Source organism: Lissotriton helveticus, chromosome 1_2, assembly GCF_964261635.1.
Source record: "Lissotriton helveticus chromosome 1_2, aLisHel1.1, whole genome shotgun sequence".
Lineage (NCBI taxonomy): Eukaryota > Metazoa > Chordata > Amphibia > Caudata > Salamandridae > Lissotriton > Lissotriton helveticus.
This window is the reverse complement of record NC_136058.1, coordinates 399,781,518-399,808,585: the sequence shown is the minus strand read 5'-3', so window position 1 is coordinate 399,808,585 and position 27,068 is coordinate 399,781,518. Positions and strand designations below refer to the sequence as shown.

At 49.6% G+C, this 27,068-nt stretch overlaps 1 protein-coding gene across 1 annotated transcript in view; it reads right to left on the bottom strand.

Annotated features, from left to right (window-relative positions):
- LOC144806407 (CD5 antigen-like) overlaps positions 1 to 27,068 on the bottom strand; it is a 381,883-nt gene that overhangs the window by 349,014 nt on the left and 5,801 nt on the right. The window contains exon 2 of the mRNA XM_078672771.1: positions 8,776 to 8,841. Coding sequence (XP_078528897.1) covers positions 8,776 to 8,833 — 58 coding nt within the window. The 5' untranslated portion in view covers positions 8,834 to 8,841. The remainder of the gene's footprint in view (positions 1 to 8,775; positions 8,842 to 27,068) is intronic.

The window sequence follows — 27,068 nt, the reverse complement described above, 5'->3', positions numbered from 1 at the left end:
AAAAAGGCCTATCATGCTCCTTCTCTAGAAATGCGCACACAATTTGGAACTCCATCCTAGTCCATATCAGGACTAACCCCTCCTTTCCAAAGTTCAAAAGCCAGCCAAAGACCTTTTTCGCAACCGATCTCTCCCGAATGGATAGCTGACGCTCTACATTGCATCTCGCCCAGGGCAGCACACAATCACTTTGTTTAGAGAACCTCTTTGTCACCTGACACTTGTCTCTTTCCTTTGTCCCCCCTCCCCGAACTGGATTTGTCAAGAACTCAGGGCCATATTATCAAGAAAGGGTGATACATTATCGCTGATTTTATCGGCAGGAAACTGACCCTAAAGCGGCGATAATGGGCTTGATAATACTCCCTTGTGAATTCGCATAGAAGCCCACGTTCTGGTGTTAACCTGGGCTTCTATGGGAATTCACAAGGGTATATTATTAAGCCCATTATCGCCGCTTTAATGGCAGTTTCCTGCAGATAAAAGGGGCGATAATGTATCGCCCTTGCTTGATAATATGGCCCTTGGTACTTAGTTGCTTAGTACTGCAGTATTTTGTGTTGGTGTAATCTCGTCAAACCTTGGACTCCCTTGCAGGGTTCACCTCCATTGAGCATAAATAAGGTCCATGAGGGGTATCTGCAAGTCAATGTCAGGTTAAATGTATATTCATAATAAGCACTTTATTAGAAGAGATAAAATACCCCACTTGTTCTTGGCAGCACTTTAGGAAGGATTATCCACAGAGTCGAAAGACATGAAGACCATGTGGGTATCAAGGCCCCGTTGCCTGCTGAGGGAGCCCACGATAGGGATTGATGGATTATCTCCAGAGTGGAGAGACATGAAGACCATGTGGGTATCAAGGCCCAGGTGCCTGATGAGGATAGTCCACTTGTGGGACACCCCCGCGCCGCACGGCCACCAGCTGCTGCGTGTGCCCCTTGCCTGCCTGTGCCTCGCTGCTGCCTCGTTTGCCGGTTGCCGCCGCTGCGGTTGTTTTTGCCCTTTGTTTTGACGAGAATTTGTGCCTGCTTGTTTTAATCTGATTTTTCCCTTGTTTTTGCGATTACTTGTGCCTGTTTTGTCTTAATCTCTTTTTCCCCGTGTTTTGCCTTTCCTTCCTTGTTGCCCGCCGCCCTCCGCCCTCCCTTCCCGCCAACGCCGCTTTTCCCTGCCCTTTTTCTATTCTGTACCCTCCCCGCTCCCGCCTCCCAGCTGCTCCGCCCACCCGCGCACTTCGCCTTAAATGGCGACCGTGCGAACGCGCAGCGTTGACGCGCAGCGGGCGCGCCGATTGTGCGCCGAAGGCGCGCCAAAGGTAAGCCCGTCTGCGCCTGTCCGCGCCTGGACCGCGCCCAGGGCCAGGACCCCTGGACCTCGACGATCCCGACCGACCCGCAGGACGTACTCAGCCGCCACCCTCAGCGCACTCAACACCGGCCGACGCCCAGAGTGCCACCAAGCCACACCACGACGCACCCAGGGACCCTTCAGCTGCCACGCCTGCAAGTTCTCCTGCACCCGGACCTGCCTCGCACCAACACCCGCTAAGTCGAACTCCAGCAGCACCCACCTCAAGTGCATCCTGATCAACACCCGCTCCGTCCACAGACACGCCATCGAACTCTGGAACCTCCTAGACACCACAGCCCCTGACGTTGCCTTCCTCACGGAGACCTGGATGAACGCCTCTTCAGCTCCCGACATCGCCATCGCCATCCCAGAGGGCTACAAGATCGTCCGGAGGGACCGAAACGCCAACCAGATGGGAGGAGGCATCGCCATCATCCACAGGAACACCATCCGTCTCACGACCAGCACCGACAACACCCTGACCAGCGCCGAACACCTGCATTTCCAGATCCACACCAACCCGAACACCACCCTCAGAGGCACACTGATCTACCGACCCCCTGGACCACGCACACAATTCAGCGAGGACATCGCCGACTTCGTCAGCCCGCATGCCCTCCCCTCCGCTGACTACATCCTCCTGGGAGACCTCAACTTCCATCTGGAGAACAACAACGACCGCAACACCACCACCCTGCTCGACAACCTCGCCAACCTTGGACTCAAGCAACTGGTGTCCACCCCCACCCACCTCGCCGGACACACACTCGACGCAGTCTTCTCTTCCAGCACAGACATCGAGTTCAGCCACGCCACAGAGCTTCAATGGACGGACCACAGTTGCGTCCACTTCACCTTCAAGAGAACGACGACCCACCAACACCAGCAACAGGCCGCCCGCAGAAGCTGGAACAAGATCACAGCAGACCAGCTCGCCACCTCCCTGAGCCAGCACCCTCCTGCCAGCTCAGCGAACCCCAGCCAGGCCGCCGACAACCTCACGAAGTGGATCAGCAACTGCGCGGACGAACTCGCCCCTCTGAGGACCCCGCCTAGCAGACCCGGCAGCAAGAAGGCCCCATGGTTCACCAACGAACTCAAGAGCTCCAAGAAGAACTGCCGAGCCCTCGAGAAAGTCTGGAAAAGGGAACCGACACCGGACAACAGGACCTCCTACAAACTTGCCACCCGGAAACACCACCAGCTGATCCGCGCCGCCAAGAAAACAGCATTTAAGGACCGGTTGGACAACAACGCACACAACTGCAAGGAACTCTTCAACATCGTGAAAGAGCTTTCCAACCCCAGCGCAGGAAACAACGACGTCACCCCATCGCAAGACCTCTGCAACTCCCTCGCTTCATACTTCCACAACAAGATCACGGACATACACAGCAGCTTCAACAACCAACCAACGCACACCATGACCGAACAACCACCCCCCACCACCATCCTCCACGCCTGGACCCCGATCAGCACCGAAGACACCATCCGCACAATGAACTCCATCCACTCCGGATCACCGACCGACCCCTGCCCTCACCACGTCTTCAACAAGGCCGACGCTGTCATCGCACCCCACCTGCGAGACATCATCAACACATCCTTCGACACCACCATCTTCCCGGAGAGCTGGAAACACGCCGAACTCAGCGCTCTACTCAAGAAACCAACAGCGGACCCCACCGACCTCAAGAATTACCGCCCCATCTCGCTTCTCCCGTTTCCAGCCAAAGTCATCGAGAAGACCGTCAACAAGCAGATGGCCGCCTTCCTCGAGACAAACGGATCCCTCGACCCCTCACAGTCCGGCTTCCGTGCCAACCACAGCACCGAGACCGCCCTCATCGCCGCCACCGATGACATCCGAGCCCTGATGGACAATGGAGAAACAGCGGCCCTCATCCTCCTGGACCTCTCCGCGGCATTCGACACTGTCTGCCACCGCACCCTAGTGCAGCGCCTCAGCAACGTCGGAATTCAGGAGAAGGCTCTGGAATGGATCATCTCCTTCCTCGACGGAAGAACACAGAGAGTCCGCCTACCACCGTACAAGTCAGAGGCCTCCGAAGTCATCTGCGGCGTCCCCCAAGGATCATCTCTGAGCCCCACCCTCTTCAACGTCTACATGAGCCCCCTCGCGGCCATCGTACGCAAACACAACCTCAGCATAATCTCCTACGCCGACGACACCCAGCTGATCCTCTCCCTGACCAACGACCCCGCCGCCGCCAGAGCCAACCTGCACGAAGGGATGAAAGAGGTAGCCGAGTGGATGACGATCAGCCGCCTGAAACTGAACTCGGACAAGACGGAGATCCTCATCCTGGGCTCCTCACCCTCCGCCTGGGACGACTCCTGGTGGCCTCCCGCCCTGGGCACCGCACCCAAACCGACAGACCATGCACGCAACCTGGGCTTCATCCTGGACTACTCCCTCTCCATGACCAGGCAAGTTAACAACGTCTCCTCGGCATGCTTCAACATCCTACGCATGCTACGGAAGATCTTCTGGTGGATCCCCACCGAGACCAGGAAGACCGTCACCCAGGCCCTCGTCACCAGCCGTCTGGACTACGGCAACGCCCTATACGCCGGTACCACCGCCAAGCTCCAGAAGAGACTCCAGCGGATCCAGAACGCCTCAGCCAGACTCATCCTCGACATCCCACGAACCAGCCACATCTCCGGACATCTGAGAGACCTTCACTGGCTCCCCGTCAACAAAAGAATCACCTTCCGCCTCCTCACCCACGCACACAAAGCCCTACACGACCGAGGCCCGAGTTACCTCAACAGCCGAGTCAACTTCTACGCTCCCAAACGCCACCTCCGATCAGCCAACCACGCCCTCGCCGCCGTCCCCCGCATCCGAAGAGCGACTACAGGAGGAAGGTCCTTCTCCTACCTGGCCGCCAAGACCTGGAACTCCCTCCCTCCCGACCTGCGCCTGACCCAAGACCACCTCTCCTTCAGGAAGAAGCTGAAGACCTGGCTGTTCGAGCAGTAGCGGCACCCCCCCCCACCCCCCAGCGCCTTGAGACCCTACGGGTATGTAGCGCGCTCTACAAGTGTCACTGATTGATTGATTGACTTCTAGGGATTGATGGATTATCCCCAGAGTGGAGGGAAATGAAGACCATGTGGGTATCAAGACCCCTTTGCCTGCTGAGGAGAGTCCACCTCTAGGGATAGAAGGATGATCCTTGGAGTGAAAAGACATGAAGACCATGTGGGTATCAAGGCCCCATTGCCTGCTGAGGAGAGCCCACCTCTAGGGATAGTTGGATGATCCTTGGAGTGAAAAGACATGAAGAGCATGTGGGTATCGAGGCCCAGGTGCCTGATGATGATAGTCCACTTCTAGGGGGAAAATCCTTTACAACGCAACTTTTACAATGAAGTGCCTTTACGACGCAACCATTACAACGCAGCTTTTACAACGACTTGCGCTGGGGGTCGCTCTAGGATAGGGAATAGTTTCCAACACCTTCCCTACTATCCACGGGGACTGGAGTTGGAATAGTAAATTATACTATTCACTACCCAGCGCCCCCCAACGCAAGTCGTTGTAACGACTTGCGTTGTAAAACTTGTGTCGTAAAGACATGCGTTGTAATAGCATGCATTGTAACGTCATACATCCCACTTCTAGGGATAGATGGATTATCCCCAGAGTGGAGGGACATGAAGACCATGTGGGTATCAAGGCCCCGTTGCCTGCTGAGGAGAGTCCACCTCTAGGGATAGATGGATTATCCCCAGAGTGGAGAGACATGAAGACCATGTGGATATGAAGGCCCCGTTGCCTGCTGAGGATAGTCCACTTCTAGGGATAGATGGCTTCAGGTAAAGCCATGGTGCAAGGGTGCCTGCGTTGGTGCTAGGCAGCATATTGTACGCCAGTGCTGGTAAAAGACAGGAGTGTGCAGCATTGTCTTAAATATGGCGCACTCCTGCCCTTTTCGTGTCTCGCAGTGTCTTGCAGTGCAACGCAGCAAGGTGTCTTGCTACACTGCGTGACATGTCGGTATATATGCCCCCCAGTCTCTCAGGGGGGAATGTGCAGAGTGGACGTCATAGCTCATTAAATGCATTCCTTGTGCTCCAGGCACCTCTAGAAGGTCTCAGGTGTGAATGTTGCTGGGCGTGTTTGGAAGCGGTTTCTTGATACACATATGTGGTCAATACATTAATTACTAGTACAAATCGTCTCTCTTGGAATGTGTTGGATTCTATTCAACTGAGGAAGCATCTCAGGCACATGCCTGCAGCTGCCTCTAATCTTAGAGTTCATTGCTTTACATATTCTTTCACTCGGACTGGACTTGCATCACTAGTAGCACTTTAGATGCTACTGAGCTTTATGTTGCACTCTTCACCTCTCTAGGTCAGGTTAAGGAGAGGTGTGGCGCCGCGGCCAGGGCGACTGACGCTGGAATCTGGGGACCACGGTTCGATCCCCGGCTCCGGCGGCAGGTTAGCCCAGCACCATGTGACTCTGGGCAATAGCTCGCTTAATCTTCCCGACGGCCCCCAGCGCCTAGAGACCCTTACGGGTGATTGTGCGCTTTACAAATGTGGACTTTATTTCAACAGCCTTTGGTCATCATTACATGACATTACTACTCTTCAAGGGCGGAGGCTAAAATGGGCCAACGTACTCCCGGACCTCTTATTCCAGGACCTTTGTGAGAAGGCTGGGGATATGATTGTAACCTTTCTTGATAACTCCAGACAGGGTCAAGGGGGTCCTTTAGCCTTTGAACGCATCTGTGTGCAGGTAGCATCAGACCTCACCCTACCAACAAGATTTAGGCATTCCATAGGAGGGAAAGGTTTGACAGTAACTGGTCTGAAGCACACCGAAAATTGATAGCGGAACTGAAAAGACCTCACAAGACCGAGACTACATAGCTAGGTTACGAAAGGAGTACAAGCTTGCCCTATCTATATAAAAAAAGAAAATCAAAGAAAAAGCCTGGAGTGCTCTACTATCAATAAAGGTTATAAAAGATAGCTCTAGCTTCTGGGCCATTTATAACAAACCTTTTTTAATCGGGGCAAGGAAAAGCCCCCATTGAATGCAATATCACAGAAGCCCAGGGGCTTTCTCATTTTGAAACCATATACGAAGCCACTGATAGCCTGGAAGCACCAACTAGTTGTGAACCTAGAAGGGCCTCATTAAGTTTTTAATGAAGGTGAAGTAGAATTGGCGATTATACAAATGACTAGAAATAAGATGGTGTTACAGCGGATTTATATAAACAAAATCCATCCTCTGGGCTAAAATCCTGACAGAAGTTTTTAATGTGTCTAGTTGTCAGGGTTCCCTGCCATCGTGGGCATCTTCTATCATCATTCCGGTTTTCAAAAAGGGTCAGTAAGGGGACCCACGCTGCTATAGGACGAATTTCACTAATAGATTCCTCAGTTAAAGTTTTAGGGAGAGTGATTTCAACTAAGTTAATGGATTGGTTGGAAAAAAATGAGGTTTTACCTAATTTTCAATATGGTTTTCGAAGTGGTAGGGGTACTTTGGATCAGTGTCTAAATTTATATCTATTCGTCGGCAAATACACTATAGCTAAAGAGGATATGCTTTAGCGGGTATTTATGGATCTCTCACCGGCTTTCAACCTGGTAAATTGATCCAATATCTGGCATATCCTACTAGAAATGGGCATCAATATAAATGTAGTCTACTTCCTGGCTGACCTACACAGGGATCTCACTGCAAGGGTTGGGCTCAACCAAGACGGAAAATACACTAGGCACTTTACATCTGGTAGCGGCGTTGGCCAAGGCTGTATTCTAGCACCACTACTAGTTTTTAGAAACGGCTAGTCTGGACATACCGCGGGAAGGGGACAGGCTCGGTCCTGTGCTCCTATACGCGGACAATGCCGTCCTATTAGCCTGCACAGCTGTAGGGGTCCAAAAGCTTTTAGACTCCTTTGGGGCCTACATGAAATCTTTGGATCTAGTGGTTAACATAGTCAAATTACACATAATGACCATGGGCTGGAAACATAAAAAAACAAAAGCATTCCTTTGCGAAGGTGCTGAACTGACTAGGGTGACCTTCTTTACCTATCTAGGAGTACTTTTTGATGACAGGGGTTACTGGTTTCCACAACAGAAATTAAAAATGAATGTGATGGCAAGGTTGACGGCCGCTGTGAATGGATTTGCACAGCGACTGGGGGCCAAACAAACAGAGGCCATGATCAATATTTACAGGTCCAAATGTTTAGCCATTGTACTATATGGCTTGGCCATTTGGGGTTACAAGTCAATGGAGGGCTACAGACAGTTGAAAAAAAAATCCTACGTACCCTCTTGTCTGTCTCCCAATCCACTCGTACTTTTGTGATTCATCGAGAGTTAGGTGTTCGTTATGTGGCAGACAGGCTGAGGCTGGCCCGGTGCTCTGTTGGCTTAAAACTTGGCTCAGCCCCCAATTAACTCTGAATCATAAGATTATTAGTGATTTTTTCACCCTGGACCGAGTTAACAATATTCCATGGCTAAATTATGTTAAGGACATCAAACTAGGCTTGGATGTTCAGCCCTTTTTGATTTCCCTGATAAAATAAGAAAAGATGACTTGGCGTGGGTAAAAATACACTTTCTGAATCTGAAGCCGGTAGAGCGGGAGGAGATTGAGTTAATGAAACTGTCTGTTATAGACCATTTTTTGTTAAAATCCTACCCCGAGTTTGAACCTTACTTGAGGATTGTCACAAAGCAGTCCCACTGCCTGCTTTTAACCAGATTTTATTTTAACTTAATTCACTTTTTTCTGGGTAATTCGCAAGGCTGGAGTACGACGTGTGATTTAGGTCCCTGTTCATGTGACAATATTTAGATTCAGGAAACAATGCATTTTACTATGTTCTGTGACCATTATCGTGATATTCGCAGGAGGTTCCTAGTTCCGATTTTAATGGGGAAAGGTTGTATATAGATCAAAACTGCTTTGCTGCACTTACAGCTGCTTAATGACCCACGGGAGATTTTTGAACATTGCAAGCTTTTTGTCGCTGCTGTAAGACTTAGGAAAATACGGCACCCAAGGTTATCATAAGAGTATTCGCAAAGCTTATATTATTAATCTTTTAATACTTGCCTTAAATTATTTTATCGCAGTGATGCACTGTTTTAATTGTTTTATCTACAGCTAAGATTTTTATGGAACCTCATGTACTCTGATTTATAGCCTTCTATATTGTCTTATGTCGCCCTTATTTGAGATGATTCGGTTATGACATTTTACTGTGTGTTGCATGTGATTTATGTATCGTTTTGTGATTTAAGTATGGTACTTTTATGGTTTTCATTAACCAAATAAAGTGGTTTGATTGATTGACCGATGACATTACTACCCCTTCCTCAGTCTGAGTCCGTACTCACCGAAGCCAGCAAGAAGGGCAACGACACTCAGGACCAGAAGAAGAGTCTTCAGCAGCATCCTTGAGGCTGTGGAAAAGAATGAAAAGACTAGTTTACTCTGGACTGACCTGGTTCATTCTCCATCTCTCAGTAAACTAGGACATTTTAGTGATAACAAACAGCAGAGTAAATAAAAAATTAAGAATGGGCTGGACATTGAGGAACAAAAATCTACATCTCACTCTTTTGACATGAAACCTGGTTCTTCTGTGGAGCAGCATTAAAGTTAAAGCAGCAAAGCTCAGAAAAGAGAAGCATTTAAAAGGAGTTGGAAAGCGTCAGTCTTCCAATCCCAAGCGCTTATTACAGAAAATTGGTTATTAGTTGGGAAGGACATGAGGCCTTAACTAGTAATAAGTTCAGATTTGTTTCTTTACTGGGAACCAAGTACCTCATAGCAGCTCTTGAGTCTCTCAGGGCAGCAAATCAGAGCAGACCAAGGGCTACTCAAGGGCGAGGTGTGGGCTCGTAATCCAATCCACTGGCAACTAACAATAACGCTCAATAAATGTTAATCCAGACACTGCTTTTTCTTTGATTTATTTCTCTTGATTACAAACTTGCCACTAATACTGTGGAAGGAAATCTCCTTGGATGCTGAACCTACAATAACAATACTCCCATTAATACTTCATGCAACATCACAATATGAAGGATATTTAAATGGGGCAGGCCTACTGCCTTCATCAGGGTGTCAACACATTAGTAAAACCAGACACGCCATGTTTTGAAATCTCACCACCAATAAAATCAATATGGACAGCAACCATATTCAAAGGGCTTCATTATAAAGGTAACCATTGCAGTGTCAATACAATTAATGTCAATAAAACGTGTTCTCACTGCAGGTTGTGATGGATGGCCTTGTATGGAATTCTAAATATATGTTATTGTTTGCCTTCCAGTGCCTGCTGCTGGCTCGGGTTGGAGTGGCTCCTGCAGTCCAGGCCCATGAAGCCAGGCTCCTTCCGTTGTTCTCATCTAACTTATTTTAACCCATGAGCTTGACTACCATTTTCGTGAGTTTGTGCATGTCTGTCATGTTTGATGTACTATGGTTGGAGAATTTCTAAACTTCATTTAATTTTCAGCTCTGCCATTGCTTTCAGTGGGTAAAGAGCAGTTGCATGTGTGGGCCCATACTCAATGAGTAAATATTATTTTTGCATGCAATGTAGCAAGTTGTTTCTTCAAGGGAGAGGAAAGTGGTCTGACAGAACAGTGCAACTTCTTCTTTGTACTCCATGTCCCTCTCTAAGCTGGACCAGAGGCGGTGGCCATTTTGTGTAGTCAGTGCATGTTTTTGCCGTAGGCTGCATGTATTCTTTCTTCTCCATACCTCCTTTTTTTGCTGCCCATGCATGTGGCCAGTGTGTGTGTGTTTGTCATAGGTAGTCATTAGTTCTTTGTTTTCCGTGGCTTCTTTGCTGGTCATGCAGAGGTGGCCATTGTTTGCAGCCTGTGTTTGTTTTTGCCACAGGCCGCCTTTCTGTCTTTGTGCTCCATGCCTCCTTCTTTAATGCGCCCATTACTTACAATAACAGCATTACTCCTAATCCTACTGCCTCACCTTCCTTCTTTACCAATGAGGCTCCCTTGCTTCCAAAAGACCCCTACCCTCTTTAGAAAAAAGCACCCCCACCTCGTTCTGTACGTAAACAAGCCAAACCAGAAACTCAGCTGTTCCATACTGGGAGAGCGGGAGGGACCTTGAAGGAAGGCAAGAGAGTAGGACTAGGATTAAAGCCATTATCAGTAAGTAATAGACGCATTACCTCCCATCCCTCCCTTGCCTTCCTTCTTAACCAATGAGATGTAGCAAGTAAATTAAAACAGACAACTGAGTTGCAAATAGCCAACTTAATAGAGTGCCCAGATCTTTAACAGCCAACCCAACTCAGTAATCTAACAGTGATGGATAAAAGTGGATGGAGTAGTCCATGTCACAGCTCTACAAATCTCCACCACTGAGGTCCCCTGCAACTCAGCCACCACTGTAGAGGGCTGCACCATACTGTGCAGCACCAAAAGTCACCTAAATGCTTCCTTCTTCCACAATGACTTTAACTCAACCAAGTACCACATTAAAGACCGTCATACGTCCAAACAATGTAATGGAAAAGGACAACTGTGCATTAAACTCACAGCTTAATAGAGTGCCCAGATCATATACAGAGATACCTCGATCCCTACATAGAAGTCAAAACTCTGTGCTCAAAACCGGATCCAGAGGTCCCAACTCAGCAATCTTATAGTGATGAACAAAAGTGGATAGAATAGCCCATGTCACAGCCATACAGATCTCTACTAAGAGGTCTCCTGCAACTCAGTTACTGCTGTAGCAGACTGCACCATACTGTGCAGGATCAAGTCACTGAAATGCTTCCTCGTTCCAGAATGATTTACCACAACCAAGTACCACAGTAAAGACTGCCATACGTCCAAACAATGCAAATTTCCCACCTCGTCTGAGGAAGGTCCTGGAAAGAAAACCAACAAAAAGTACCCCATGACTGATGCGAAAGGCAGCATGACTGTAAACCCATGTATGGGACCATAAAACAAACCCATTTCTAAACATTGAACAAAAAGGATACTCACAAAATAATGTCTCCCAAGCAAACAGTAAATGAAATGGAGCATGTGGAGGGTGTTGAAGCAGAAGGAGGAGACGGTGTTGACTTGCTTGGTCATTGAGAGCATTGAGTCAAGGATGATTCACAGGTTGCATGCGTGGTCGGTGGGTGTCGGGGCTGCCCCCAGTGCTGTCGCCCACCAGCTGTCGTCCCAGGCTGAAGGGTTGGAGCCAAGGATGAGGACCTCCGTCTTGTTCGAGTTCAGCTTCAGATGGCTGATCTTCATCCAGTTGGTGACGGCCTTCATTCCTTCGTGGAGGTTGGCTTTGGCGGTGATGGGGTCCTTGGTGAGGGAGAGGATCAGTTGAGTGTCTTCAGCGTAGGAGATTGGAGATTATGTTGAGGTTGTGCTGTCGGGTGACATGTGCGAGCGGGGACATGTAAATGTTGAACAGTGTTGGGCTGAGGCAGGATCCCTGGGGTACGCTGCAGATGATCTAGGAGGCTTTGGAACGGAATGGGGGGAGGCGGGCGCTCTGGGTTCTGCTGGAGAGGAAGGAAGTGGTCCATTCCAGAGCCTTGTCTCGGATCCCTGCAGCATGGAGGCATGCGCGTAGTGTGCGGTGGCAGATGGTGTAGAAGGCGGCGGAGAGGTCTAGGAGGATGAGGGCTGCGGTTGCACCGTTGTCCAGCAGGGTCCTGATGTCGTCGGTGGTGGTGATGAGGGCAGTCTCGGTGCTGTGGTTGCTGCGGAACCCTGACTGGGAAGGGTCCAGGATTCTATTTTCTTCGAGGTATCCGGTTAGCTGTCTGTTGACAATTTTCTTGATGATCTTGGCCAGGAAGGGGTGCAGGGAGTTGGGCCGGAAGTTCTTGAGGTCTCTTGGGTCTGCCTTAGGTTTTTTGAGTAGGGCGTTGATCTCGGCGTGTTTCCAGCTCCCTGGGAAGGTCGCGGTCTAGATGGAGAGATTGATGACGTTGCGCAGGTGGGGTGTGATGGAGCTGCTTGCTTTGTTGAAGACGTGGTGCGGGAATGGGTCTGACGGAGAGCTGGAGTGGATTGTGCTCATGGTCTTGATGGTGTCATCAACGCTCACGCTGGCCCAGGCTAGCAGGGGGTCGTGGTCAATGGTGTGCGGAGGGTGTGTTGTGTTGCTGTCTGTTGGGGCTATCTGGGTGTTGAAGCTGTCGTGGATGTCTGCTATCTTGTGGTGGAAGAAGGTGGCGAGGGAGTCGCACAGGGCTTGCAACGGCGGGATGTCATTGGTGTTGGAGCTGGGGTTGGAGAGTTCCTTCACGATGTTGAAGAGCTCCTTGCTATTGTGTGCGTTGTTGTCGAGGCTGTCTTTGAAGGAGGTCCTCTTGGCTGCCCTGTTGAGGTGGGGGTTGTGGCGTCCTTGTGTGCTCTGTGGCTGTCCGGAGTATGTTCACTGTGCCATTGCTTCTCTAGTTTCCGGCAGGCTTGCTTGGAGGCAAGGAGTTCTGTGGTGAACCACTTGGCCCTCTTGCTGGTGTCCCTGTGGGGGGTTTCTTCAGCGGGGCGAGGGTGTTGGCGTAGTCCTCAATCAAGCGTCTGAGGCTGTGGGCAGCGTTGTTGGTGTTGGAGGGTTCGGTGGGTGGGCTGAGAGTGAGGGTTTGCATGTAGTTGGTCTTAGGTGATTTTGCTCCAGCAGCGGCGGGGGATCTGTTGGGTGCGGTGGTGTGTGGTAGGTTTCTGGAAGGTGAAGTGGATGCAGCGTTGGTCGGTCCAGAGGAGTTCGGTGGTGTGGCTGACTGAGACGTGCAGGCTTGAAGAGAAGACGGGGTCGAGCATGTGGCCGGCGGAGTGGGAGGGCGTTGTGAAAAGTTGCTTCAGTCCGAGTTTGGCGAGGTTATCGATCAGGGTAGTGGAGTTGTTGTCATTGTTGTTCTCAAGGTGAAAGTTCATATCTCCGAGTAGGATGTAGTCGGTGGAGGTCAGGGTGTGCGTGCTGATAAAGATGGCGATGGAGTCGCTGAACTGGGGTGGGGTCTGGGGGGTCGGTAGACGAGGGGGCCTCTGAGGGTGGAGTTAGGGTCTGTGTGGATCTGGAAGTGCATGTTTTCGGCGGTGCTAAGCATGTCGTCGGTGCTAGTCGCGGTCCTGATGCTGTTCTTGTTGATGATGGCGATTCCTCCTCCGACTCCGTTGGTGCTGTCTCTGCGGGTGATCTTGTAGCTGTCTGGGATGGCTATGGCGATGTCGGGTGCAGAGGAGTCGTTCAACCAGGTCTCTGTCCGGAAGGCGATGTCCGGGGATGTTGTGTTGAGCAGGTCCCAGAGCTCAACGGCGTGTTTGCGTGCAGACCGGTTGTTCAGTAGTATGCATCGGAGGTGGTTGGGGTCTTTCTTGGCGGGTGGTTCATCCGCTCTGAGGCTGATGTAGCTGCAGTTCCGGCAGGTGAAGGGACCGTGTGTGGGTTTCGGGGCGGCCTTGAAGCAGGTGTGGGTCTGTCCGGAGTTGAGAGCGTGCAGAGTGCTGGCGTCGTAGTGGCGGCGTTCGTCTTGGCGGGTTCGGGGGGGCAGGGGTTCTGGCACTGGGCGTGGTCCAGATGTGGACGGGCACAGACGGGCTTGCCTCAGGTGTCACAGAAGGCAAGAGGGCACAGAAATACAGGAAAAACGAGTGTCACAGAAGGCAAGAGTGCCCTGAGATACAGGGAAAACGAGTGGCACAGAAGGCAAACTGGGCACAAGAATACAGGGCAGCTGAGAAACAGAAGGCAAAAACGGGCAGAGAGGCACGATTGCAGCAAGGGGAACAGACGGGAAAACCAGGCTGAGAGACACAGGGCAGCGAGGGGTACAGAAGGAAAAACTGGGCAGAGACACGGGGGCAGCGAGGGGTAGAAAAGGAAAAACTGTGCAGAGACACAGGGGACAGTGAGGGATAGAGAAGGAAAAACCAGGCAGGAACACGGGGGCAGTGAGGGGTACAGAAGGAAAAACCAGCCTGAGAGACACGGGGACAGCGAGGGGAACAGAGAAAGGAAAATGGGCACGGACCACAAACAAGCAGCGGGGGAAAACAGAACAACAGCAGTCACAACAATGAAATACAGGCAATACAATAAAACAATAAAGCGGAAGATGATGAAACCTAAGGTCTACCACTGGCCACCAGAGATGAGGTGCAGATGGTAGCCTGCGGGTGGTGGAGGGCCTCAAACTTCCTCAGCAGCGGCAGCTGGGGCAGGGACACACAGGCGGCACTGTGCTACCTGGCGGGGTCAAGGGTAGCTCTCCTCACCGCGCAGCGGCCGGCCTATATGGGGAGGTGGAAGGAAGGAGCAGCTGGGAGGCGGGAGGCGGGGGCAGGGAATGAGCAGTCAGGGGGGCGGGCCACAGAGGACGCAGCGGCGGGGGGCGGTGAGGGACGAAGAAGGGAACAGAAGGCAAAAGGGCACAAACAACGAGGGAAAACTAGTGAAAACGAGTGGCACAGAAGGCAGAAAGGGCACAAAATTAAGGGAAAACGAGTGTCACAGAAAGCACGAGGACACAGAAATACAGGGAAAAAACAAGTGGCACAGAAGGCAAAAAGGGCACAGAAATACAGGAAAAACGAGTGTCACAGAAGGCAAGAGGGCACAGAGATACAGGGAAAACGAGTGGCACAGAAGACAAACAGGGCACAAAAATACAGGGGCAGCTGAGAAACAGAAGGCAAAAACTGGCAGAGAGGCACGGGGGTAGCGAGGGGAACAGAAGGGAAAACTGGGCTGAGAGACACAGGGACAGCGAGGGGAACAGAGGGAAGAAAACAGGCACGGACCATGAACAGGCAGCAGGGGAAGACAGAACAACAGCAGTCACAGACACAACAATGAAATACAATAAAACAATAAAGCGGAAGATGAGGAAACCTACGGCCTACGACTGGCCACCATAATAATCCAAGTACACATGTACAGCCCCACTGGTAGCAGCAACCCTGCAGCTCAGCCTACATACATCAACTGACAGATACACTTAAACATACACAGGAGGAACATTCTATGACATCACAAGACTGGCTGAGCAGCATATTACAGAACACAGAGAAACGACAAAGCAGAGAAGAAAGCAAGATACCACACACCTCCCTCTCTAACAGAGACAATAACAACTAGGGAGGCAAGAATTAAGAAGGTGATAACAGAATATAGAAGAGAAAGGAATTCAAAGGACTCAGAACACACACTCACACACCATTTCAACAGCAGGGAGAAGTGTTCAATAACATAAAACATAATGAAAATGGCTTTGAGCCCATTAATGTGTCTCAACACCCAGAACAACCAAAAAGAATAGTGTACCGCAATACATGCAAGGAATAAGTGAAAACCCTCACTTAACGGATTTCAGTCCACCACCGGACAAAAGCAAATGGAAAGGTGGAGCGAACATGCTCTGTAAAAGTGGTTTGGGAAGAAATAATTATGCTCAACACTAATCAATGTTAGGTGCCCCCACATTGAGCTTAAAAATGATGTTCACAACAAGTCACTTCAAATAAAGGTTTACCACCACAATAGTTTAGGACGCAAGTACAATGCAATCCCAGCACTAGAAAGCGTAAAAAGAATTGAGCACCTCAATGGCCCATCACAAATAGACATAACATTTAAAGGAAACACTGTCAAAAACACGTAGAGCTAAATAACTTGCTCACCACCACCAACACAAAGAATTGAGCACCTTAATGGCTCAGTACCAAAAAACGTAAACAGAATTGAGCACCTCATTGGCTCAGCACCAGAAAGCGTAAACAGAATTGAGCACCTCATTGGCTCAGCACCAGAAAGCGTAAACAGAATTGAGCACCTCATTGGCTCAGCACCAGAAAGCGTAAACAGAATTGAGCACCTCATTGGCTCAGCACCAGAAAGCGTAAACAGAATTGAGCACCTCATTGGCTCAGCACCAGAAAGCGTAAACAGAATTGAGCACCTCATTGGCTCAGCACCAGAAAGCATAAACAGAATTGAGCACCTCATTGGCTCAGCACCAGCAAACTTCAGATTTAAAAGAAACACTATAAAAAGAGAATAGAAAGAGCTAAATAACTTGCTCACACAGAAATATAGCCGTAAGCACGTGCATAGAGTAACCAACTTAACATCAGCAGCTGTAAACAGAAGGATCCGGCAATGAATTGTACGAGAAAGAACACACGTATAAAAGTGCAGAATATTAACATTATGAAACAAGAATGGCCAAGTCCATACTTGCAGCATCTCATTAAATGCTTACACATAAATAACGGAATAAAATTCAGCGGAGCCATACGAATTATACCTTACAAAACTATCATGGTATGAGCATATAAAGACAGGCAGCAACCAAACATAAACTATACTTAATGACATTTTGTTTACAATTGAATTTGACAAAATAATTAATTACAATAAATCAATGAACTGTGCAGGGAAAATAAGGAAAATGACACCAATATCCGAACTCTGGTGCCGAGTATTCTGTTGCCGATTTCCTCACCACACAGTTCAGAACGAAGAAATGACCGGCAATGTGTGTTGAACCCCTCAGGAATACAGTGTAATCACAACCCTCGCCATGTTGAAACACAAAGGAGTTTGCCCTGCAGGTCGGCGTCACGTCTGAAGTTCTCTTCTACCTAGAGCGTGTTGCAGATAATTTAGAAGTAAAGCTACGTCAGCAATGGTTAAAACAATGCTCTGGGTTGAGGCTGTCCGTTGGAACTAGTCACCGGTGAGGCAGCCAGACGCAAGCAAGAATTTTTTTTAATATGTCTCTTCTTTTCTATAGTTGCAAACATGACCTTTATAAGTTCAGTGAAGTCCTTTTTTCCCAAGTGAGTCGTTTTTTGCTCGTCACCAGTGTGGAATTCAAAGAAAATGAAGGTAGACTCAGTGGTAGCGGTATCCAAGTTGAAGGTTTATTCTTGGGAAGAAGTTACAAGATAAACAACATAATAATCCAAGTAAGCATGTACAGCCCCACCGGGAGCAGCAACCCTGCAGCTCAGCTTACATACAGCAACTGACTGATACACTTAAACATACACAGGAGGAACATTCTATGACATCACAAGACTGGCTGAGCAGCAGAGTACAGAACACTGAGAAAGGACAAAGCAGAGAAGAAAGCAGGATACCACACATGGTGAGCAATAAACAATGGATTACTGTACTGGGGGTGAATGTTTGTCATTTTTCAGCATTCCGCCTATCAATCTTTCTTTATGTAAAGTGGAGTGGCACAGAGTGGAGTGGAATGGACTAGAGAGCCATAGAGTGAAGTACAGTGGCGTAGACTTGAAGGGCATAGAGTGGAGCAGAGTGTTATAGAGCGGCATGGAGTGTTGTACAGTGTTGAAGAGTGGAGTTGCATAGAGTGGAGCAGAGTGTCATAGAGTGGCATGGAGTGTTGTACAGTGTTGAAGAGTGGAGTTGCATAGAGTGGAGCAGAGTGTCATAGACTGGCATGGAGTGTTGTACAGTGTTGTAGATTGGAGTTGCATAGAGTGGAGCAGAGTGTCATAGACTGGCACGGAGTGTTGTACAGTGTTGTAGAGTGGAGTTGCATAGAGTGGAGCAGAGTGTCATAGAGTGGCATGGAGTGCTGTACAGTGTTGTAGAGTGGAGTTGCATAGAGTGGAGCAGAGTGTCATAGAGTGGCATGGAGTGTTGTACAGTGTTGTAGATTGGAGTTGCATAGAGTGGAGCAGAGTGTCATAGACTGGCACAGAGTGTTGTACAGTGTTGAAGAGTGGAGTTGCATAGAGTGGAGCAGAGTGTCATAGACTGGCATGGAGTGTTGTACAGTGTTGTAGATTGGAGTTGCATAGAGTGGAGCAGAGTGTCATAGACTGGCACGGAGTGTTGTACAGTGTTGTAGAGTGGAGTTGCATAGAGTGGAGCAGAGTGTCATAGAGTGGCATGGAGTGCTGTACAGTGTTGTAGAGTGGAGTTGCATAGAGTGGAGCAGAGTGTCATAGAGTGGCATGGAGTGTTGTACAGTGTTGTAGATTGGAGTTGCATAGAGTGGAGCAGAGTGTCATAGAGTGGAGCAGAGTGTCATAGAGTGGCACGGAGTGTTGTACAGTGTTGTAGAGTGGAGTTGCATAGAGTGGAGCAGAGTGTCATAGAGTGGCATGGAGTGCTGTACAGTGTTGTAGAGTGGAGTTGCATAGAGTGGAGCAGAGTGTCATAGAGTGGCATGGAGTGTTGTACAGTGTTGTAGATTGGAGTTGCATAGAGTGGAGCAGAGTGTCATAGAGTGGCATGGAGTGTTGTACAGTGTTGTAGAGTGGAGTTGCATAGAGTGGAGTAGAGTGTCATAGAGTGGCATGGAGTGTTGTACAGTGTTGAAGAGTGGAGTTGCATAGAGTGGAGCAGAGTGTCATAGACTGGCATGGAGTGTTGTACAGTGTTGTAGATTGGAGTTGCATAGAGTGGAGCAGAGTGTCATAGACTGGCACGGAGTGTTGTACAGTGTTGTAGAGTGGAGTTGCATAGAGTGGAGCAGAGTGTCATAGAGTGGCATGGAGTGCTGTACAGTGTTGTAGAGTGGAGTTGCATAGAGTGGAGCAGAGTGTCATAGAGTGGCATGGAGTGTTGTACAGTGTTGTAGATTGGAGTTGCATAGAGTGGAGCAGAGTGTCATAGAGTGGCATGGAGTGTTGTACAGTGTTGTAGAGTGGAGTTGCATAGAGTGGAGCAGAGTGTCATAGAGTGGCATGGAGTGTTGTACAGTGTTGTAGAGTGGAATTGCATAGAGTGGAGCAGAGTGTCATAGAGTGGCATGGAGTGTTGTACAGTGTCGTAGAGTGGAGTTGCATAGAGTGGAGCAGAGTGTCATAGACTGGCATGGAGTGTTGTACAGTGTTGTAGAGTGGAGTTGCATAGAGTGGAGCAGAGTGTCATAGAGTGGCATGGAGTGTTGTACAGTGTTGTAGAGTGGAGTTGCATAGAGTGGAGCAGAGTGTCATAGAGTGGCATGGAGTGTTGTACAGTGTTGTAGAGTGGAGTTGCATAGAGTGGAGCAGAGTGGAGCAGAGTGGCATGGAGTGTTATACAGTGTTGTAGAGTGGAGTTGCATAGAGTGGAGCAGAGTGTCATAGAGTGGCATGGAGTGTTGTACAGTGTTGTAGAGTGGAGTTGCATAGAGTGGAGCAGAGTGTCATAGAGTGGCATGGAGTGTTGTACAGTGTTGTAGAGTGGAGTTGCATAGAGTGGAGCAGAGTGTCATAGAGTGGCATGGAGTGTTGTACAGTGTTGTAGAGTGGAGTTGCATAGAGTGGAGCAGAGTGTCATAGAGTGGCATGGAGTGTTGTACAGTGTTGTAGAGTGGAGTTGCATAGAGTGGAGCAGAGTGTCATAGAGTGGCATGGAGTGTTGTACAGTGTTGTAGAGTGGAGTTGCATAGAGTGGAGCAGAGTGTCATAGAGTGGCATGGAGTGTTGTACAGTGTTGTAGAGTGGAGTTGCATAGAGTGGAGCAGAGTGTCATAGAGTGGCATGGAGTGTTATACAGTGTTGTAGAGTGGAGTTGCATAGAGTGGAGCAGAGTGTCATAGAGTGGCATGGAGAGTTGTACAGTGTTGTAGAGTGGAGTTGCATAGAGTGGAGCAGAGTGTCATAGAGTGGCATGGAGTGTTGTACAGTGTTGTAGAGTGGAGTTGCATAGAGTGGAGCAGAGTGTCACAGAGTGGCATGGAGTGTTGTACAGTGTTGTAGAGTGGAGTTGCATAGAGTGGAGCAGAGTGTCATAGAGTGGCATGGAGTGTTGTACAGTGTTGTAGAGTGGAGTTGCATAGAGTGGAGCAGAGTGTCATAGAGTGGCATGGAGTGTTGTACAGTGTTGTAGAGTGGAGTTGCATAGAGTGGAGCAGAGTGTCATAGAGTGGCAAGGAGTGTTGTACAGTGTTGTAGAGTGGAGTTGCATAGAGTGGAGCAGAGTGTCATAGAGTGGCATGGAGTGTTGTACAGTGTTGTAGAGTGGAGTTGCATAGAGTGGAGCAGAGTGTCATAGAGTGGCATGGAGTGTTATACAGTGTTGAAGAGTGGAGTTGCATAGAGTGGAGCAGAGTATTGGACAGTGGAGCAGCGTAGAGTATCATACAGTCGCATAGAGTAGGATCCAGTGTTGTGGTGTGGAGTGGAGCACAGTACACTTGAGTGGGGTGGGGTAGAGCACAACAGTTTTGGATAGTATTGTAGAGAATGGTCGAGTTGATTGGCAGTGGCATACTATGGAGAAGTGGAGCAGAGAAGATTACTGTACCACAGAGTAGAGTGGGATGGAATGACATGTAAACAGTTGTGTACATTGTTGTACAGTGGAGTGAATATCGTAGGGCAGGCTAGCCCCTATGCCGCCTGCCCGCCTGATGAGCCAAATTACACCGTGGCCGTCGCCAATCGGTGGTTACCATTTTTGGGAGGGGCCACTACTCCCATCAGTGGACCGCCAGTCCACGCCCTTACTCAATCCCCCCAAAAGGTGGGCAGAGCGTTCCAGGCAGTCCCCGGTTGCTTAGACCCACAACCACCCATAGGACTAACGGGGCGCCGTCGTTCTTTCTGGGGACAATGCTAAGACATCCATGGGTATCCTTGGCTTAGCACCCTTGTTGTGCTGCTGCATATAGTACCCTTCTGTACCTTGCAGACTCTGGATTGCCCTGTAACTCTTCCTGTAACAGAAAACAATAAGTTAGATTCTTCCCCCCCTACCACCTGATACAGAATGGTGCAGTCAGATTGATCTTCAACATGCACAAATGGACCCAACACCTGAGAAACCTCCAATGGCCGAAGACATAGTGGCGGCTCCTTCTCTCAGCTCGCCGCCAAGTCCTTGCTCACTCTCCCTCGCCAGCTCAGAGCAGCACCCTTACTGACAGACTTCAGGAAGACAATCAAGACCTGGCTTTTTGACTAAGATGAGAAACCCAGCACCTGGATACCCTCACGGGTGATTAGCCACACTACTGATTGATTGATTGATTGATTGAAAAGGCTTCTGGGTCTATATCATGTAGAAGTGATGATACTCGGGCAGCAAACAGTCCAGGAATGCTCTTATTCCCCTGGGGTAGCCAGTAAAAGTGGTGTTGTGGGCCAAGCATGGAAACAAATGTCACATCTCTCCTTTCAGGCACCATGTCTTGGCAGAATAAATGTTAGAAATAGATAAGATTGTTTTTTATTTTTTATGGACTATGGTATGTAATAAAACCATACTGAATTGAATTGCAAATGTGTATGTATAACTCTCTGTAGCCTAAGACTATGCAATAGGAATGATCTGGTTTATACCGTAAATAAGGGATTATTCATTGGAGATGAACATGGTTCAACTACTCCCTGGTACTCTAGCCGTGAGAGAATTTCTCTCACAGAGGCTTTTGCTTCATGTTTAATGAGGTAAGTACTGTGGTTGTACTTGCAGGCTGGACCTTATGGGTATAATGTGATAAGGGAAATCCTTATCCCAGCCTACATGGTTGCGGCATAATGACATGGCTTGTGTAGGGACCCATTCTGCGCCATATGCTTGTTTAACTTCTTCAGGGACAAGCACAGAGAAAGATGGCAACATTTCTTCCTCTCCTTATGGGGCTGTTCTTATAAACTACGGTGGACAATCTACCTCCACTAAGAGAATATCACTAAGTGTTAGTTTCTCTCAGAATATTACTTTAACAGTCTGCATTATGTCACCCTCAATCTGTATGTTTGATTTGTATAGTCTGTCTGGAGGGCTGACACAGTGATCTGGAGTTTTGATTTCAATAAAGTAATGTGTTGCTTTCACATCCAGAAACTCTCAAAGATTCAGGCAAACTATTGGGATCTCTGCTGCGCTGTCTAGCTGAGTCACTGCCCATGTCTTGTCTTAAAGGATATTTCTCAATATGTCAGGCACATTCTTGCAAACTTCTTCTTTTTAGATTGATGTTTTTGTTGTCGACGCTTCTCTTCCTTTTTTTTTGTCAGTAGAGCATTGTGAGTCCTTTTTTAGTTTCACATACTCTTCTTGTCTGCACTCTTATTGTTCCCCTCTCTCAGAACATTTTTCCGATGAATCTTGAAAGGAACTAGAAGGATGTGTATCAGTGTACTGATACCTTTCAGGCTGTTTTAATTAATCACTGTTCCAGCAATTATAACATTTATCTGAGGTCGCCGGTTGCAGAGATCCATCCAGTGATTTTTTTTTTCTGTATTCTTTTGTTTGTCCCAGCATTTTTTAGAAGCCTCTGATGCATCTGGTGCATGTATGGTATAGTCTTTTTCGGAACTACCTTTAAGCGGTAACTTATTTGGTCTGCCCCCAAATTATCATGACCTGTAGATGTATAGGTTTCCGCAATACATTTTGGTAACTCGCACTCCTGGTCTACAGCAGCAACTCGTACAAGGTGTTGGTGTATCGCCAGTACTGCTGCTTCCCCTTTAATGTTACTTAATATGATTGAGGATACTGTAGCAAAGTTGCCAATTAAGTTCATATTTATTTTGAATCAGGTTTAGCACTTCAGACACAACAGCAAGTAATGGTGTGGCATGAGTTATGGTATAATATACAGCAAAAGGTGTACCCCAAGTGTCATAGTCGTCTAGTGGGGGAATCATCCCGAGTGACAAGCATATTTTGAGGATTCTCTGTTTATCCTGGGTCCCATATGGGGAAACACAGTTCCAAGCTGATTTGTCTTTTTGTGCAATTTAGAACAGAATTTCCACACATATGATGGGAATCTTGCCCATAATAGCATTGATAGTTACAGGACTAATCGCAGGCACAGCTAACTGTGAGTGGACAGTTTAAACAGCTCTCACTGGAGCAGTTGTTACTGTGTGCATACCAAACGGCGTTATGCATCTACATAGTTTAACTAGACCAGTATAGAGAGTGTGCATTTCAATCAATCAATCAATCAATCAATCAATACATTGATAGAGCATGCTACTCACCCGCGAGGGTATCAAGGCGCTGAGGGGAGAGGGGCGGGCTGCTACTGCTCGAATATCCAGGTCTTGAGGTGTTTCCTGAAGGTGAGATGGTCCTGGGTTAGTCGTAGGTGTGCGGGAAGGGAGTTCCAAGTCTTGGCGGGCAGGTAGGAGAACGATCTTCCTCCGGTGGTGGCTCTGCGGATCCGTGGGACGGTTGCGAGAGCGAGGTTGGCAGAGCGGAGCTGGCGGGTAGGAGTGTAGCACAAGAGGCGGTTGTTGAGGTATTCGGGCCCCATGTCGTGGAGTGCTTTGTTTGCATGGGTGAGAAGTCTGAACATGATCTTCTTGCTGACAGAGAGCCAGTGCAGGTTTCTCAGGTGGGCAGATGTGTGGCTGTGGCAAGGAATGTTGAGGATGAGTCGTGCGGAGGCGTTCTGTATGCCCTGAAGTCGTTTTGGGAGTTTGGCTGTGGTTCCTGCGTAGAGGGCGTTCCTGTAGTCCAGTCGGCTGGTGACGAGGGCCTGGGTGACCGTCTTTCTGGTTTCTGTGGGGATCCACCAGAAGATCTTTCGGAGCATGCGCAGGGCGTTGAAGCATGAGGATGAGATGGCGTTGACTTGTTTGGTCATCGTGAGGGAGGAGTCCAGGATGAATCCCAGGTTGCGTGCGTGGTCTGTGGGTGTCGGTGCGGTGCCCAGTGCTGTGGGCCACCAGGAGTCGTCCCAGGGTGATGGGGATTGTCTGAGGATGAGGACCTCCGTCTTGTCTGAGTTCCGTTTCAGCCAACTGAGCTTCATCCATTCCGCAACATCTTTCATTCCTTCCTGGAGGTTGGTTTTGGCGGTGGATGGGTCATTGGTGAGGGAGAGTATCAGCTGGGTGTCGTCGGCGTAGGAGATGATGTTGAGGTTGTGTTGGCGTGCGATGGCGGCGAGGGGGCTCATGTAGATATTGAAGAGGGTTGGGCTGAGTGAGGAGCCTTGGGGTACGCCGCAGATGATCTTGGTGGCCGTGGAGCGGAACAGCGGGAGGCGGACTCTCTGGGTTCTGTTGGAGAGGAACGAGGTGATCCAGTCCAGTGCTTTTCCTTGGATCTCAGTGTTGTGGAGGCGGGTTATTAGGGTGCGGTGGCAGACGGTATCAAAGGCGGCTGAGAGGTCTAGGAGGATGAGGGCGGTTGTCTCCCCGATGTCCATCAGGGTCCTGATGTCGTCGGTGGCTGCGATGAGGGCTGTCTCGGTGCAGTGGTTGGCTCGAAATCCAAATTGGGATGGGTCGAGCGAGTTGTTTGCCTCGAGGAATGCAGTCAGCTGTTTATTGACGGTCTTCTCGATGACTTTAGCCGGGAAGGGAAGAAGAGAGATGTGGCGGAAGTTCTTGAGGTCAGCTGTGGGTTTTTTCAGAAGGGCGTTGATCTCTGCGTCCTTCCAGCTCTCTGGGAAGGTGGCTGATGCGAAGGAGTTGTTTTTGACATTCTGGAGGTGGGTTGCGATGATGGTGTCGGCTTAGTTGTAGATGTGATGGGGGCATGAGTCAGAGGGAGAGCCCGAGTGGATGGTGTTCATGATGTGGGTGGTGTCTTCTGTGCTGATTGGGGTCCAGTTGCTTAGGGTGGTGGTGGGGATCGTTGATTTGGTGACTGGAGGCGGAGTCTGGGCGTCAAAGCTGTTGTGTATATCTGCGATCTTGCGGTAGAAGAAAGTGGCAAGGGAGTTGCAGAGGTCTTGTGACGGTGTGATGTCGTTGTTGCTGGCGCTGGGGTGGGAGAGCTCTTTTACGATGCTGAAGAGTTCCTTGCTGTTGTGGGTGTTGTTGTCCAGTCGCTCTTTGAATGATGTCCTTTTGGTGGTGCGGATCAGCTGGTGGTGTTCGCGAGTGGCGTTCTTGAGGACTGTCATGCTTTCTTTGAGTCTTTGAGGGCGTCGGTGAACCAAGTGGTTTTCCTGTTGCTGGTCTTGCCTGGGGGGGTTTTCAGTGGAGCAAAGTCGTCGGCGCAGTTGGTGATCCACTGTGCGAGATTGTGAGCTGCGTCGTTGGTGTCAGTGGTGTCGGCTGGTGGGTTCTGGCTCAGTGATGTGGTTAGCTGGTCTGTGGTGACTCTGCTCCAGCATCTTGTAGGTGAAGTGGATGCAGCTGTGGTCGGTCCAGTGTAGTCCGGTGGAGTGGCTGAAGGAGACGTGGTTGCTAGTGGAGAAGATGGGGTCGAGCGTGTGGCCGGCGTAGTGGGTGGGGGTGTTCACCAGTTGCTTGAGTCTGAGGTTGGCGAGGTTGGCGAGCAGGGTGGTGGTGTTGTTGTCTTTGTTGTTCTCCAGGTGGAAGTTCAGGTCCCCTAGGAGGATGTATTCTGGTGAGGTTAGTGCGTGCGGGCTGACGAAGTCGGCGATGGTTTCACTGAATTGTGTGTGCGGGCCCGGGGGTCTGTAGATGAGGGTTCCTCTGAGTGTGGTTTTGGGGTCGGTGTGGATCTGGAAGTGTAGGTGTTCGGCGGTGGAGAGTGTGTCTTCGGCGTTGGTCGTGACGCAGATGGTGTTCCTGTAGATGATAGCGAATCCTCCTCCGGTTTGGTTGACGCGGTCCTTCCGGGTGATCTTGTAGCCATCCAGGATGGCTATGGCGATGTCAGGGGCCGAGGAGGCGTTCATCCAGATTTCCGTGAGGAAGGCGACGTCCGCTGCTGTTGTGTTGAGGAGGTCCCAGAGTTCAATGGCGTGCTTGTGGACGGAGCGGGTGTTGAGGAGGATGCACTTGAGGTGGTTGTTGTTGATATTAGGTCCAGCGGGCGGGGTGCAGGTTCGGAGGCTAGTGAATTTGCAGGCTAGGCAGGTGAAGGGTCCGTGGGTGCGCTTCGGGGTGGCTCGGTAGCAGAGGGGTGGTCGTCCGGTGTTGAGTGCGTTCAGGGCGGCGGTGTTGTATCTCAGTCGGGTGTCCTGGTTCCTGCGGAGGCCAGGGGTTCTGGCGTTGGGCACGGTCCAGGCGCAGACGGGTGCAGACGGGCTTGCATTTGGCGCGCCGGAGGCGTGCCCGCTGCGCGCTTCCGCGCGCCGTCCTCCATAAGAGGCGAAGTGGGAGGGAGGAGCAGCTGGGAGGCGGGAGCGGGGCAGCCAATGGGCGAGGGCATGGGAGACAAAAGGCAAAAGGGGGCGGGCCGCAGGGAAGCAGCGGCGGGAAGCGGGGAGTAGGGGGGGCACAGAGGGCATAGGCACAAAAGGAACGCCTAGGAGCAGAAAACCAAAATTACAAAAATACAAATGCCAAGTTAGGAGAAAAACAGATTAGCAATACAGTGGAAGCGTAACACAGTCACAAGGGGCACACCAGCGACGAACCCTCGGCAGCGGCAGCAGTGGGGCAGAGACACGGGCACAGCAGGAGGAGCCGTGCGGCGTGGGGAGCGACCTGGGGTATTTCACATATATTTAGCGGTGTAAATTTGGTATGATGGGTAGGCCACTAGGACCAGCCATGTAGCTCCTTCATTGCTGAGGGTCCTAGTCGAATGTTGTGTAATGTGTGTGGTAGGGCGCCTTGGAACTGATTTTGATGTTCCTGATATGTTAATGGTATTTCTAATTTATTATAAGGTCTGTAGCTCTGTATTGGCCTCGTAAGGCAGCGTTGTATGTCTTATCATATTCCTGAAAGCATGCACGTGTCTACACATTTTCCTAGTACTATCATACATAAAAGAAATAAACAGATAGATGTAGATCTGTGTTTTATGCCTCCAGCATCTT